The sequence below is a fragment of the Didymosphaeria variabile genome, assembly GCF_027946475.1.
Source record: "Didymosphaeria variabile strain IMI 356815 chromosome Unknown scaffold_8, whole genome shotgun sequence".
Taxonomy (NCBI): Eukaryota; Fungi; Ascomycota; class Dothideomycetes; order Pleosporales; family Didymosphaeriaceae; genus Didymosphaeria; species Didymosphaeria variabile.
In genome coordinates this window covers 1463480-1479057 of record NW_026611627.1, presented here as the reverse complement: position 1 = coordinate 1479057, position 15578 = coordinate 1463480, and the positions used below count along the sequence as shown (strand labels likewise).

At 54.1% G+C, this 15578-nt stretch overlaps 6 protein-coding genes across 6 annotated transcripts; 3 read left to right on the top strand and 3 right to left on the bottom strand.

The window, feature by feature from the left end:
- Positions 1-249: 249 nt before the first annotated feature.
- On the bottom strand, positions 250-741 carry N0V89_010719 (uncharacterized protein; the record flags this gene model as incomplete). Its single annotated transcript, XM_056219460.1, has 1 exon — positions 250-741. The coding sequence occupies one exon, from the start codon at positions 739-741 to the stop codon at positions 250-252; it is 492 nt and encodes a 163-aa protein (XP_056066587.1).
- A 982-nt stretch (positions 742-1723) lies between these two features.
- Positions 1724-3331, bottom strand: N0V89_010718 (uncharacterized protein; the record flags this gene model as incomplete). The annotated part of the gene is made up of 1 exon (XM_056219459.1): positions 1724-3331. One exon carries the CDS (start codon positions 3329-3331, stop codon positions 1724-1726), a length of 1608 nt encoding a protein of 535 aa, XP_056066586.1.
- Positions 3332-4403: 1072 nt separating this feature from the next.
- N0V89_010717 (uncharacterized protein) lies at positions 4404-5630 on the top strand (the record flags this gene model as incomplete). The annotated part of the gene is made up of 2 exons (XM_056219458.1): positions 4404-4565; positions 4614-5630. The coding sequence occupies 2 exons, from the start codon at positions 4404-4406 to the stop codon at positions 5628-5630; spliced, it is 1179 nt and encodes a 392-aa protein (XP_056066585.1).
- A 630-nt stretch (positions 5631-6260) lies between these two features.
- Positions 6261-8762, bottom strand: N0V89_010716 (uncharacterized protein; the record flags this gene model as incomplete). Its single annotated transcript, XM_056219457.1, has 4 exons — positions 6261-7868; positions 7917-7963; positions 8025-8237; positions 8678-8762. The coding sequence occupies 4 exons, from the start codon at positions 8760-8762 to the stop codon at positions 6261-6263; spliced, it is 1953 nt and encodes a 650-aa protein (XP_056066584.1).
- Positions 8763-8858: 96 nt separating this feature from the next.
- On the top strand, positions 8859-10760 carry N0V89_010715 (uncharacterized protein; the record flags this gene model as incomplete). The annotated part of the gene is made up of 1 exon (XM_056219456.1): positions 8859-10760. The coding sequence occupies one exon, from the start codon at positions 8859-8861 to the stop codon at positions 10758-10760; it is 1902 nt and encodes a 633-aa protein (XP_056066583.1).
- Positions 10761-13104: 2344 nt separating this feature from the next.
- N0V89_010714 (uncharacterized protein) lies at positions 13105-15020 on the top strand (the record flags this gene model as incomplete). Its single annotated transcript, XM_056219455.1, has 4 exons — positions 13105-13270; positions 13471-13555; positions 13607-13965; positions 14014-15020. The coding sequence occupies 4 exons, from the start codon at positions 13105-13107 to the stop codon at positions 15018-15020; spliced, it is 1617 nt and encodes a 538-aa protein (XP_056066582.1).
- Between the last annotated feature and the right edge of the window lie 558 nt (positions 15021-15578).

Sequence of the window (15578 nt, the reverse complement as noted above, 5' to 3'; positions counted from 1 at the left end):
AAGCGATACAACGCAATGATACGTTTTCCATGCACTGCAGAATCCGGCATCTTTCCTCTAAACTAGCTTCGTCGCTTTTGCTCAGCTTGAACTCGTAGAGGATGAAAAGCGCACTGTTGTGGTCGGTATCAGCTCCTAATTTATCCTCGCAAAATCAAGGCGCGTGGCACAGATACCTGAATCAAGGCACGCCACAACATAAGACGTCGTAAACAGTAAGATTTCGAACGTATGCTGAACTTTGATCACTTACTTGTTACACATCGCAAATGCGCCGCAATATTTGCCCGTCTTCAGCTCTTCTTCGGCAAGGAGAGGTACATAAGCCCTTAGAGTACGCTCTATTTGATGACATTCTTCACGATTGAATTCTGGATCCAGCGTCGGGTTAGACATGTGTCGTGTAAGTCTTCCTATAATATGAGAGACCTGACACTCGCGTGCCATTTGTCCAAGAGTGACATTCGATGGCGTATCGAGTGAGGGGGCGGCAGCAATTAGCGCTGCAAGCTCCTCTTGTTCTGAGCCTTCTGACCACAACAAGTCTTCAATTGGGAGCTTATCCGAAATCTCGGGGTCCTCGGTAGCAAGCAGAGTCTCGCCGTGGCATAAACTAATGAATCTGTCTAGGTTGACAATTGCCCACCATGCTCTCTTCTGCTCCTCGAGAACCATGTTGTCGAGGCTTTGTGCTACCTTCGTCTGCCACGGCTTCTCGTGGATACCCATGATCCTCGCCATCTTCGCAGATGCGGCGAGTGATAAGTGAGCTGAGGAATGAAAGCCATGGCCCATTTCATAGTAAGTAAGAAGGATTCTACAGTGGAGTAGATCAATTGTGAAATCGTCGGTCATCTCGAGTAGTCCAATCAAGCTCTTGACATGAACATAAAGCGGAGACCGCATATATGTCGAGGGTTTCTCACCCGGCATTTGTTGAACGAGGTAAACGCATAGAGAAAGCGTCGCAAGGTCCGCAAGGGGGCTACTTGAGACCTTAGATATGCAGCTATGGAAGCGATGCCTTGACAGTATTGGGAGTCTTTGATGCGTCGTGATGAAGAACTCGTTCGTTATCGAGCACAAGTTGTCGTGTGAACCAAGAACAGACATCGCAAAGTCGAAAACCGCTCGTGGAAACGTCGTACGGTCGTAAGGATCAAATGCTGGCAGAGCTGTGTCTGGGCGGAGATTGTTGGTCGCCGCCTGGGCCAAGAAGGATGTGCGTATTGCATCTTCGCTATACTCACAGGTCTTTCGCAGTCTGAGCACTCCGCTGTTACCCACATACAAACCTCGATGAATTCTGTATTACTTACCGAGTACAGTTGGAGCATGCGGGTCGGGTTTTGTCGCACTTGCGCTTCCTCCTCTTGCAAAATGTGCACGCGTTTGCGCTTGCCATTCTCGCTATCACGGCATGCACATGTAGAGAGTCTGATCAGCTTTGCACTGGACCGACCTAATTACCCGGCAATCGAGCTTGACGTGAATTGTAGGAGCGATGTATGGTGTTCCCGGAACGCGCCTAGCGCTAGCTAGCAATCACGTGTGCCAAGAAAGCTAGAGCAACCGCATGGCGCCTTCCATATGCTTGCGTCTTCGAACACCTCTCCTCAGCGCAATATTTGTCCCGCTCAGAGCACCCTGGAATTAGGCATGTCTCGACACTCAGTTCGTCCCACGCGAAGGTAGTGAGCAAATGTAGCGTATGAATGCGACTCTACTTCTCTACGTCATTTCCAACACCCATAACGCTCTCCAAACTCGTCTCGGTATTATCCCACTCTCTCTTTATTACATCGATTGCCCATTGGCCTCTAGGCCTGAGACAGAATTTCAAAGGCCTCGGCTCAGTCATGAACCCGGTAACAACCATAGCCCACGGATCAACCTCTTCACCTTCTAAGGCTTCAACGTCAAACGCCCAAAGAATATGCGCAATGTTCATAAAGGTGCCGTCCATGGCAACGCGCTTTCCCTGGCAAATTCGTCGACCCTGACCAAACACCGGAAGAGGCAGGTCGCTGCGGACTTTTCCACCGCGCAACCAGCGTTCAGGAACAAAATCCTGCGCATCACCGAGGGAAGGATCGAAAACTTTCTCGTCGCGGCCGATTGCCCATGCATTCGCCATAACGGTGACTCCTTTCGCAATCTTGACTCCGGCAAATTCATCGGCGTGGTCTGCACGCCGTGGAATGGAGCCTGGAGATATCGGGCGCCAGCGGAAAAGTTCATGCGCGACAGCATCTATGTATGTGAGATTGCTACGATCGGAGAACTGGGGTAAACGGTTGCGGCCAACGACGTCGTCCAACACTTTATGAGCACGCGTCACGAAGTCGGGATTCTGTATTGCTGCGATGAAGAGCCAGAGGATCTGCCTGGGAGAGGTCTCCATACCCCCTTGAATCGATGTCGCGAGGGTGAAGGCAAGGTCAAGATCCGCAACTGGAGAGTCCGCAGGGGCGTGTTTTGGTGCGGTCGCGATGGCTTGCTTTGTTGCATTCCAGCCCGGGGCATCTCTACCGTGGTGAAAGAGGCGCATGTATAGATCGACTTGCGTAGCGAAAAGCTTGTCTGCGTAACGCTGCCATGGAGAGACAAATGCTGGCAGATGTCGGAGTAATGGCATCAGATCAGGGAGCTGTGGGTTGGCGGCGAGGTGAGTGACCTTGGCTTGTGTGTCGATAACCTCGTGGAGTATCGGCTCTTCGAACTTGGGAATGCGCAAACCATAATGGAGGGCAAGAATGACGCTGGACTGGGTACGCTCGAGCAGTGGGTAAACAATCTTCGTACTGATTGTCGAGGCATCGTCCGATTCCCTGAGAGCGCTGATGAGGTCGAAGAGCAGTTGCTTGGCTTCAAGTTCCATAAGCGGCTGGTAGTTCAATGCGGCGGGAGCACCCAAACTGGGTGAGAGAATGCGATGGTGCAGCTTGAGATGGTCGTCATAATCGTGCATCAGGGTAAACCTGGAGCGTCCTGGTCCGGCGCCAGTAATCATCTCCATGCTCACAGAGGCAGGGCGGTTGCTGTACCATTGACTGCGTTTGCTGAAGAGTTCAGTGACCGCTTCATACGAGTTGAGCACCACGATAGGAACGATTCCAAAAAGCCTGGGAACAGTGATAGGTCCATGTTCTTTTGACCAGGCACTCCAGTTTACGAGTGGTTTTTCGATGGGAGAGCTGTGGAGATCTCCAATGAGAGGAAGCTTGAGGAGGGGCTTCGCGGTCGCATCCTGGCTCTTTTTGCTTGTGCAGACATAAAGCACTGTCAATGCGCCCACAATCAGGACAATTGTCACAGTAGAGCTGGACATGATTGTTAAGGCATCTCAGTCGGACTGAGGGAGCGCGACTGCTTGAGTTTGCATACCCAAACGAATAACAAGCGTGACATTACACAGAATTTTGCTCCGCGGAACGAACCCTGAATCAGTTCGGCACTTCGAACATCCCGTTGCCTCAGGGGTACAGACTCGGCATGCCATTGCCCAGTCTTCTTCGTCAAATCACCCGATGTCGCGTTCGCAAGGCTTGCTCGCCTCGATGGGGCTTCCTCGGCACATTTCACCCGACCGGGGCTCCTCGTCCCACTGAAAGAGGAACGTCGCCCTCGTACGCTGGGCGCTAAATTCCTTCCCCAAACCACACGCAGACAAGACCTGGAACGGTTCTCGGGCCGCATTGCACTAGAAAGAGGCAGCCTGATAATGTCGTGATCCGTAACTTCGGCAAAGCGAGTGGGGAATCCCTAGTTTTCCGAAGTTGACAGGAGCCATTTCGTCGCCCAAAACCACCGTTGTTCGCGGTCAAACCTATCCGGCGACTTGCTCCGTGTACAGAGCACTCCTTGATGTGGCTTCCTTTCAGAATCATTCTCCATACTGCCCAAAGGCTACCATCGTACGAGACGATAGAAACCTCTGGCCTGGAACTTTGTGAATCCTTCGATGTTCTAGTGCCAAAGTGGGAAAAGACCAAGGACTTCTGCTCACTACGCCATTGTCTCCAAGGTGCTAGTCCCTTGGACTGAAGCACGGCTGTGGTATCATAAGTACGCCCCAAACGCGCAACTACTGCCTTGCAACTCACCTGCTAAGTTATTTCCGCCAATAGATGTGCCAGAGTCCCTTGTGTACCCCATAATAAGCTTGGGCTTGCAAGGCGATTTGGGAAGACTTTAGGGCGGCAACCGTGACCAGACTAGACATCGTCGGTTCGGGACCCTACCTCCTTCTAACCTCTTGAAGCACTCATGGCAGCGATCCCTTGCCGTCGCAATGCGATTGCTATATACAAAACTGGGCCAGTTGCTGCGCAGGTACAGTGCAAAATGTAGATATGGAGCCGTGAACCACACAATCCCGTTTTGTTGGACTGCACAGCAACATGGCCGTATTTCCCATCCAGACGCACGACCAGAAGGCGGTGCTCGGCGCAGCTCTCAGCTTCTCTATTCTCGCAACCCTCGCCGTCTCTCTGCGACTCACTGCTCATGCCATCGCGCACAAGAAATGGACGATTAGCGACTATCTGATCATCCTTGCATGTGTAAGTTTTCTACAATCGCCAATGTTAGATGCTGCTGACAGGCCCAAGGTATTCGCCGTCGGCCTACAATCAATTAGCATTACAGGCGTCTTTCAAGCTGGCATCGGCTACGGTCATGTTACAGAAATTGCCCTTAGATACGGCCTGGAGCCCATCACCAAATTGTCTCAGCTCATCATCCCTTTGCAATTTCTCTGGGTCCTGAGTCTCAGTTGCACCAAACTATCGATCTTGTGCCTTTACCTCAAGATTTTCCCGATCCGATGGCTTGCCTGGGGCTCATATGCCACTATGTCCGTAATCATTGCTTGGACAATTGCAACTATCCTCGCTGGCTGTTTGATATGCCGTCCTTTTGCATATAATTGGGACAAGACAATTGTTGGAGGGAGCTGCGGCGATCAAGTTACCTCCTTTACTGTCACTGGGATCATCAACTTGATCACTGACTCCATGGTGCTTCTGCTACCCATGTACCCGTTGTCCCAATTGCAAATGGCAACATATAAGAAGGTCACCCTTATCACCGTATTTGGGTTGGGCGTTGTGTACATTCCCCCAATTTCAACGCATGTATGGTTCGTCTTTCTGACAAACATGGCTAGGACTTGCGTCATCAGCGCGCTCCGTATCTCTGTCCTCTCTTCTATGGACTTCGCAGATATAAGCTATACGCTTCCCCAAGCCAACATCTTCAGCGGTGTCGAACCCTGTCTCGCCGTGGTCCTCGCCTCCATACCCATGATGCGCCCGCTGCTCGGTCGGTCTGCAGCCACACCTTACGGTTCAGGCAAAACACCTGTTAACAGTGGTTCTAAACCCACTGGATCAAAGGGAGCGGGTGAAGATGGATTCGAGAGATTAGATGATGACACCAATCGTCTCTGGCTTCGACCAATGGGGCTACAACATCGTGCTGATGCCTCGGCTTTGCGGGAAACCATGCATGGAGATGGCAGCGATAGTCAAGAGTCGCTAGATCGGCACGGCAGGCAAGGGACACACAGCCCGGGTGGGATTAGGGTGAAGCAGTCCTTCAACGTTACCGAACGGGCCGCCACTTGATCGTTTAGTATCTACTATCGATAGAAATAATGATCACCCGAGCACGCGACGAACTGGTATTGTGAGCATACCTCGCCCAACTACGCCTCATCTATTCTGGCATCCATTCAGCGCACCTGCGAAGTTCTTGAACTTCTCGAGAAGACATCTCCTCCAGAGCGGATGATGAGGTCAAGCTCGTTCCAAGGCTTCCCTTACTGTTCAGGTGATACATTGAGTCCATGGGAATACGAATTTCCTCCCCAATGGATCATGGATTTGAACTTGCCGTAGCCAATAACAGTCCAGGCGCTGTCAATTGTGGGAGCAAAGGCTCTATCACGTTCTGTGAAGTGAAGGGTAAGGTAAAACAAAACCTGTTGTATGGGGAGAGTGCGAATTTGAGATATGAGTGAACAAGGTGCGTAGTACGCTGATGCAAAAGAACCTGAGCGCCATAGACGCCCCGCGTGTGCATTGCTATGGAAGTCTTCATTATCATTCGTTATGTCTTTCCGTCTACCACAACGCATCTCATATGGTACAACCAGCGCATGGATACAGTGATTGCTATAATGACCGTGGCACGTCTGCGGGCGGGGACAGGTACGCTCCGCAAGAGCACATGCTGAAACATACTCCCCCATTCCCTTAACACATGCCGTTCAGCAGCGCAAGACCCGCATCCACCTGGCCATGCTCTGCCTCATCATCGTCCAGCAGTTCGTTGATCTTCTCCACGCTCTTGATGCGCCAGAAAGCCTGCGCACCATCGCTGAAGCGCTTCGTGATGCTCTTGACTTCATCCACAGGACACGCCGCGAAGCACAATCGGGCGCAGTTGAACGCATCGCCATCCCTAATGTCCGTGGTGGGCGCAAACATCGTGCCAGGCGCCACAAGGACAAGATACGGCTTAGTCGTCCAGAAGACCCAGAGCGCTTGCGAGAGGCGTTGAGCGGGTACCTGCTTTGCAAGCGGATGCGAGGAGAAGTCGAAGCGCACCCAGACGAACATACCACCGAGAGGGCGCACAAAGTCGTAGATCTTGGTCTTCTCCACGACAGCCCACTCGTCTTCGTCATCGGCGACCTCGGTCAGCGATTTTCGGCGACCAGCTTTGACGGCGTGTTTGTTCGCATCGAGGACGTCGCACATGGCGTTCATCCTGCGCTCGTAGTTGCCGCGGAGACCCTCGAGCCAGCGCACCCAGCCATCGACCTTCCAGCCGCTGCCATCCTTAGCTCCGCCTCGGCCCGGGTCAGTGGAGCTCTGAGGACCCATAAGGAGCTCTGCGATCATCGACTGGACAAATCCGGAGGGTTGTTGGGTGCTGGTTTCGGTGACGCGGAGGATGCGCTCGACGAGGGCGGGTTGCGCCGTGATCCATCCGAGACGGCATCCTGGAGCGACAGTTTTGGAGAAAGTATCTAGACGAATGACGCGGCCCTGGTAATCGAGCGACAAGTAGGAAGGAATGAGTGAATCGAGAAACTCGAAACCGGACGACTTCTTCGGCTTGGGAGTTGCGGTAGCCCCTGGTGAAGATGAAGGGAATTGAAGATACCAATATGGGTCATCCTCAACGATCAAGATGTCGTACTTGACGCAGAGCGCATAGATCTCTGTCCGCCTCGCTACGCTAAGGGTGCCGCTTGTGGGGTTCTGGCCGATGGTTACAGTGTACATAAGATGCGGACGACGTCCCCTGGAGAAGTCCCAGTTGTCTAGAACATCTTCGAGACCCCCTGGGCCCTTCGCGATCATACCCTCATCATCAATAGCCACAGGCGCAATGTTGAAGCCCTTCGGTTTCGCCGTCTGGATAGCATTCATGTAGCAGTATTCCTCGACCAATAGTCCCGGTCGCTCTTCGACGGGGTTGTAACCCTCAGCCCATTCATTGGAGAAGGCCTGGATAGTCTTGGAGAAGCCGTCAGTCGAACCGTTGGTCAAGATGACGTCTGGTCCGCCTTTGTATGGTACAAACGGGTGCAGGTTGTCGCGTGTGAATTGGCGGATGAACGTATAGAGCGACGGATAGCCCTGTGCTGTGCCATATTGCAATGCCGACTTCAGATCAATTATGCGAGTCGGATCTTGAACGCCAGAATCGTGGGGAACAACGAGGCGTGCTGAGGGCGGATCATCTTTGCGAGTGGCGATGGACGCGGAAGCTAGCTCTGCGGTTGGAGGGTCGTTGGGTGGAGGATCGATTGGCTTGTTGGGCGTGGGCTCCCAGCGATTGGGGTGGGCAACCTATTGTCGGTCAATAATGCTTCTGGGCGCGCGCGTTGCGCGACCCACCTTAGCTTCGAGGGTATCATAAGGAAAGTACTTGTCGTTGGGGAGGCCTGGCGGGGTTGTTAGCTCGGACGAAGCTCGATTGTTTCTCGAAGCTGTGATCTTGCGTACCTCCAGCTAGTTGGGAGATGCCGGGAATCCCGAAGTACTTGTAGAAGCGCTTGATCTGCGAAGCTTCACGGGCCTTTGTGCTGCGCGACAGGTGGTGGGACAGATCAACAGGCTCAGGAAAGCTTGCAGGGTCTGAAGTGTACGACATTTCTCTTGAAGGAACAATCTTTCCCAGTTTCCAAGCTTGAACCAAGATACGATTGAGTTTACCACCTATGGAGCCGCAACCAAGTTCAGATGCGAAGAAGCAGAATACAAGTGGGTTTCGTCCGGGGCGATGGTACTGGAGCTCTTTAGCGTGCCGGCGATAACGATAACGGCTGCTTAATAATGGGAAGGGCGTGCTGCTCACCTTCTATGACGAGTTACAGCGGTTCGCTTGACTCATAGCGGCAGCATATGCAAGGACTTGAATCCTGCATGAATGCCGTCTTCATATTGACGAGGTGCTTCCAAAGAATACAAAGACAGCCCCAACGTCGTGTGAGGCTGCGCGCTGCTGCGGGTGCCTTCGTCCGTTCGCGAATGGTAGGGCTGAGGCTCTTAGCGTGACGGCATCCCGTCCATGGAATGGACCGCCTCCCTGCCGGCGTCATGCAGGGCCGGCGCGTGAGCTTGTGCTTTCGCGACAGCTTTTGCAGCTCCTCACGCACCTAATCGTTGGATAGACCTTCTCTTGCCGTATTCCCTCTCTTTCTGTTTCTCCTTTAGCATCGTCCGCAGCGCAACCCCTAGCATTTCTTGCCGGCTCTGCTTGTGTGGAGCCGCGCCCTCATCCCCGCCGCCAACCTGTCTCGACCGAACTCGCGCCACGAACTCGACAGCATCTACGAGATGCCGCCTGGAAACGAACCCGATGATGAGGGCGCACCTCGCCAGATATATCGTGACGACGAGAATGAGCTGTCCCCGTCTGACGATTCCACTGCCGCCGATGCGACCCTCGTAGATGCTTCCGAAGCTTCCGACGACGAACAATTCACCCAGCAGCCATTCTACGCGAGCAAATACATACCTCCACGGTTACAACGCGCATGGAAAGCTACCAAGACGTGGGTCAAGGGCCCGCAGCCCCCACGGCCGTGGAGCATACAGCCGCTCTTTCCCACAGTGCAGCGTGCGCCCATAAACTTGCTGGATCGCTACTTCCCGAAACGCAAGCACAAAGTCGTGCTACTGATATTATTCTATCTTGCTTGGTTCCTGAGCTTCTCGTTGGTCTTGAAGCGGTCTGCCTTCGCCGCAGACATTCCCGGCCACGGTTCACCTGTCAACATTCGGTGCACTGACAGGTTATGGAGTGACGCAAATGGCTGTGGCCTCAATGGTGATCAGTGCCGGCCATTCGCCAATCAGACTATGGCTTTTCGATGCCCGGCCAACTGCAAGAGGGTACAATTGCTGAATCCCCATGCGGTTGGGGCTAAAGAGATAAATTATAGGCCGCTCGTAATTGGCGGTCCGACCGACGAGGAAGAGACGCTGGCAAACACGTATTACCGCGGCGACTCCTTCATATGCGGAGCAGCTATTCACGCAGGCTTCATCACCGACAAGTCTGGCGGGTGCGGCGTCCTCTCGTTTGTAGGCGAGAAGAGTCACTACCCTAGCGTCAACCGCAAGCACATCAAGAGTGTCAGCTTCAACTCGTATTTCCCTAGATCTTTCGCCTTCCTGGAAGGCACTCATTCGAAGTGCCGGGATCTGCGATGGCCACTCCTCGGTGTGTCGCTGACCTTTACCATCCTCTTATCCTTGTTCACAACCTCATCAGCAGTGTTCTTTTCATCCATATTCGTAGGTATATTCTTCCACGTCGCGCTCGCATCCGATCCACCGAATCTTACCGACTACTACTCCATTGTCAGTATCGCTCTCGGTCGTTTCCTGCCTGCCAGCTTTTGCATGTTCGCCGTGTACAAGTTCTTTGTAAGGAGGACGCTGCTCGGTCTAGATGCCCAGATCGAGAAAACCATTCTTTGGCTAGGAGGTTGCTGGGTTGGAGCCCTGAACAATTACACCTTCGACAAAATCCCGATCGAGCGACTGACCCCCCATGACATCAAGAACCAGCCTGGAGCGGTGCCTGCTCTCATCATCATCGTTTTGACCCTTCTTTGCATCACAATCGGACAAGCATGGTGCCTCCGTGTTGAAGGCCGTCTACCTCGTTTTCTTGTCATCTACGGCATTTATGTCGCTGTCATACTGATCTTGGTCGCTATTCCTCGCATGAACGTTCGCATTCATCACTACATCCTCGGTCTCCTTTTGGTCGGTGGCACGTCTATGCAAACAAGACCCAGTTTGCTCTTTCAGGGTATACTTATTGGCCTTTTCATCAACGGCATCGCACGCTGGGGCTTCGACAGTATCTTGCAGACCCCAGCCGAACTGCGCGGCGATGGGCAACTAGGAACAACTCTCCCCATCATCACCGCACCTATCATCTACAGCAATATTGGAACAGGCTTCAAGCCGAACATAACCTTTGAGTGGGACCTCCCTCATCCCAAGCACTACGACGGTATCAGCATACTGGTCAACGACGTAGAGCGCTTCCGTGGATACGAGGACGCAGGTATGACAGCTTTCACATGGGTTCGCCATATGGAAGATGTCCCAGAGTACTTCCGCTTTGCTTTCATGGATGGTAGTGCCAGGGCGGATTACACCAAGGCTGGAACGTGGCGCAGCGATGGAAGCTGGAAGCAAATGCAGTCTGGGCCTTCGTAGAGATCTTGTAGAAACCCGCGTTATATTATTACCCAACGGTGCGACCTTCGGGACTGCGCCGAAAGGTGCTCCGGCTGGGCAAATGATGTTCGAGCGTACATGGTCTGCACTGCGGTTTGGAAAAGGCATGGGTCGGGCAGGTGCGACTGCTATTGGGGGGCTTGGTATATTACCGCGGGCCTGGAGCTGGGAAGGCGCTATCGCGCGTGTAGCCTGGGATACCCTCACTTGCTTTCACGTTCAGATGTACGGATTGGTTTCGCATCGTATCGCAGATAGACAACTAGACAAGGCTAGAATCCTGAGAATCACTTTCACGTGCACACCTGCCCTACACGGCAACTTTCCAAAACGCTCCTTGTCCTCCTTCCCCGCCCATCTTGAAACGCCAGACCTGTATAGAGAAACGGATGCGCAGCAGCAGCAGCGCGAATCTCTTCGATCCTTCGCGTAGCCCCGCGATAATTACCGATTGGATGCCTCGTCGCAGGCCGCAAATGCTCTCTACAGGAATTCATATTGCCCCCAATGATAGACATCTAAGCGAAGGGCAACTATATGAGCAGCGATATACCCCGTACAATACGATCCTTCGCAGGTCCTACGCCGGAGACGCGGCCAGTTACGCACCAGTACCTAGACCGTATTGTGGCTAGAGATGACTATTCGCCTTGCCCGAGGCACATGAGAGAGTAGTATTCGCGGTTATGTTAAGCATTGCTGTGCCGCCGGGTAAGCCCGATGGCGCTGTACTTGTACAGAAATCTACTGGCCTCAGAGAAGCGAGCTAAGTCGGCACTTGATACTATTTCGGCATCCGGTTGGGTCTTCGGAGGACTTCTCTGCCATGGCATGGAGGGGCTGAGCAGCGGCACGGGGAGACGACTTCGGGGTCGGCACTGTGCCGAGGCGAAGAAATAGACGCTACGGACTTGGTAGAGCTCCTTCATAGGGCCGCAGGCTCATCACCGCAGAAGACTCGTCCGCCGTCTCGTGCGTAATTCGTGTGCTTTGCGACTTCCGTTTCGAGCAGACACCTCGTACGCGTTCATGTTTCTGTGAAACAAAATGGGATGCGAGAAGCCTACAGGGTTCACGGGGTGGAAGCGCTTGTCAGGTACCAGCAGCGTGCGATTGGCCGTCGGTAGGCGAGCACAAGGCTGCTGCACGATGGCTCGGCGCATGTCTTATCGATACGCATGCGGTGATAGGGAAGCAGGGAGATTGGGCATAGAGCCCTGGGCGCTTACCCCGACGGGCTTTGCCTTTTTCTGTCTGCACAGCGTGAAGCACAGCGGATGCGCACATTGGCGAGTTTGGGGTAGACTGGCGCGATATGCCTCCCCTCCTGAGGATCATGACGCCGAATATTACTCGCCTACGGACGATTTGCAGTGCTTGGACTGGGCCGCGAACCGAAGACTACCGGACACGGCATCGCGGGTGCGGCTCTTGCTGATCACAGAGCCTGCTGGATTGCGATGGACCGCAAAACTGGGCCTGCTCGTGTAGCGCGCGGCGCACATGAGTATTCTGGGGCCATGGAGATTGCGATCACAGGCGCACGGTGGTCCACGGCCGGTCCATACCGCCTGGGGAAACACGCGACGATCTGTCTGCAACACCCATCAGTGCCGTGTTACGAGGCATGCGGGCCTGAGGTGCTACGCTTCTTCAGCCTTCGTGGCCGTGTTCAAGAGCTATCCTCCAAGGTCCCACGGCAGATGCGCTGAGAAGAAACCTTGCGAAGCGGTGCATCGCAGAGGGGGCTGCTGCGAGGCTGCATGGCGCATGGCAGGTCCCTAGGCGATCCCTTACGTCCCTCCGTTTCAGCAGAGGGAATCCCTGTGCTCAGGGCGCACATCCCAGCCCCCAGCCCAGCACCGTTTCACCTTCTTTAAACAGACCCATTCCTTCATCTCCCCTGGCCGCCGGAGAACACCATCGGACTTGGTATCGTGATATCTTGCCCTTCTGTCCTCCTTCCACTCCCTTCGTTCTATTTACGCTCCTTCGCCCTTGCGGTGCCTGTCATTCTTTTGTCATCCAACCATCTTCCATTCACTACCTTGCTGTTCAGCTTGCTGGACGCTATCCATTCTTTTAAGTGTACACTGTTGATTGACTGCTTTTTGAGACGGAAGGGAAGAGTGCTGGAGGCCGAAGTTTGATCCCATCGATACCCAATTCACATCCGACACCAAATCGCATCGTTACAATCGACACGCATCGCTTTCGACAGACCAATTACTCGTCAATCGGCCATCGCATCGCACGTTGCAAGTGCGGGACACGCGACGCTACATCGATTTCGACTTGTCGAGATTAAATCCGCAAATTCACCATGAAGTCCATCACTACGCTCTCGGCGGCCGCCGCCATTCTCTCCGGTACCGCCGAGGCCTTCTGGCGCATGGAGTGCCACTCGCGCTCTGGTCTCGCGCGTATCGATCCCATTGTTACCCCAGGCAAGATCTCTAGCCACGCGCACGCTATTCATGGAGGAGGCAGTGAGTAGTCCCATCCCCTTGCCTTTTTTTTTTCTCCTCCAGATCCACTGCGAAAAATAGATGGGGAATGACAGCGGGACGCTGCGACGAACGCATTCAGGAGCTGACATTTTTGGGTCTGGGGTAAACACAAGGGTTGTTGTGCGATGAGGCAATTTGGGTTTCACAGTGGCGAACCGTGGTGCTGATCCTTGCTATAGACTTCGGTTTGAGCTCGAGCTACGAAGATCTCAGGGCTTCGGAATGCACATCGTGCCTAGCCACAGACGACAAGTCGGCCTACTGGTAAGCAAACAAAGAAAGCCCAGGCTCCATAGCTCAATTAACACTACCCAGGACGCCGGCGCTGATGTTCCAGCATGACAACGGCACAACACAGGTCGTTAGGCAGGTCGGTGGTATGCTTGCATACTACCTCCTCTTCTCGAATGAGGGGGAGAAGATTGAGACCTTCCCGGAAGGTTTCCGCATGCTCACTGGTGACATGAACCTACGAAACTTCACTGGTCCCGTGCCGGACCCAGAGAAGTCTCTCTGGACAGACGACGACAAGACTCAGATTCTTCTTGGCCAGAAGGCCATCGGCATGAACTGCTTGAACTACAAGAAAGACCCTGAACCGTCCATGTACCGACATTTCCTGCCCGACAAGCAGTACCTCGACGACAACTGCGTTGATGGTGTCCGTGCTGAGAGTGAGTGACCGAGCAACCCCTGAGAGGCCAAGACTAACGAGGTCCCAGTCTTCTTCCCTTCGTGCTGGAACGGCGAATTGGACTCGGACAACCACAAGTCCCACGTCGCCTTCCCTGACCTCGTCAACGGCGGCACGTGCCCTGAGGGTTTCGAAAAGCGCATCCCATCGCTCTTCTTCGAGACCATCTGGCAAACATACGATTTCAAGGGAATGCCCGGTACTTTCATGTTCGCCAACGGCGACCCCACAGGCTACGGCTACCACGGTGATTTCATGAACGGTTGGTCAACTGACATTCTCGGCAACGCCATCCAGCAGTGCACCAATCCCTCTGGTCAATTGTCCGACTGCCCCGTCTTCGAGCTTCAGACCGAAGAAGAAGGCTCCAAGTGCAGCTTCAAGATGCCCGAGGAGCTCGATGCAGACAACTGCGAGGGTCCTGCCCCTGGTCTCTGCGGTAACGTGCCTATTCAGTTCGGCCCTGAATACGCCACTGGCCTCCTGAAGCCGGGAGAGACCGGCTCTGCCACCGCTGCCCCTACTACCATCGCCACCGAGGATATCTCTGCCGTGCCCACGCTCTCTTACACCACCGCCAAGAGCGCTGTCACCGACGAATTTGGCGGCGGTATCTCTGTCGCTTTGGACGGCCAGGAGTCACTCGGCGCCGATGCCCCTGAGCCTGCGCCTGCTACTCCTACACCCGAGGCTCCTGCTCCTGTCGCCTCTTCTGCCGCTGAGGCTCCTGCTCCTGAGACGCCCGTCTCCCAGGAAGCACCTGCTCCCACGTCGCCCCCGGCCGACGCACCGGCTCCGCCAGCGGGTAACATCGTCTCGACGTCCGTATACACGAGCGCCGGCACGGTCTACGAGGTCGCCATCCAGCAGGTCGAGGTTACCGTTACTGTCAGCGGCCCCGCCCCCGGTGAGCAGACGCTCGCCGTCGAGCAGCCATCTCCTGCCATCCTTCCGCGCGCACCTGTGCATCGCAGGCACTCGCACCACATGCACCGTCGTGACCGTGAGCACGGTCTGCTTGGGCGCCACGTCTAAACGCGTTCTTCCATCTTGGGGTGGGCGCGTAAGGACAAAAGGCGTTGCGAGGGTGCGATTCGGTTCCTTTCCAACATCACATATCACCTCTCCCATTCGTTGCACTTCCCAGTACATGTGCATCAATTGCACGAAGTGACGATGGGCATGTTCATAAGTTCTGGATATCTGGTGGGGTTGGTCATTTTTGGGTTTTATATACCACTACATTTACATTCTATGTGAGGCCTGCGAGGGCATTCTAGCATTTACAGTTTTCGGACGCGTGGACGGCTGTGCCTGAGACGTTGGTCTTTTTCTTGTACAAGGAGGGAGGGAGGGAAAACAAAGAAAGAAAGAATACACAGAACAGGATTGTATGCATGCAATGAATTGAGATACCCTTTGAAGATGCTGCTTGCCAATGACATTGAGTGCGATGCTGCTATGCAATGCCTGCGCCACGTTGCCGGGTGAACGTGGCTGAGATGCAACCGCGTGGCTGCAGTCTGAAGTTGCGCCCTTCGCTCGTTCCGAACCGCGGTCATGCGCAAAGCTGACCTCTCCTGCACAATCACG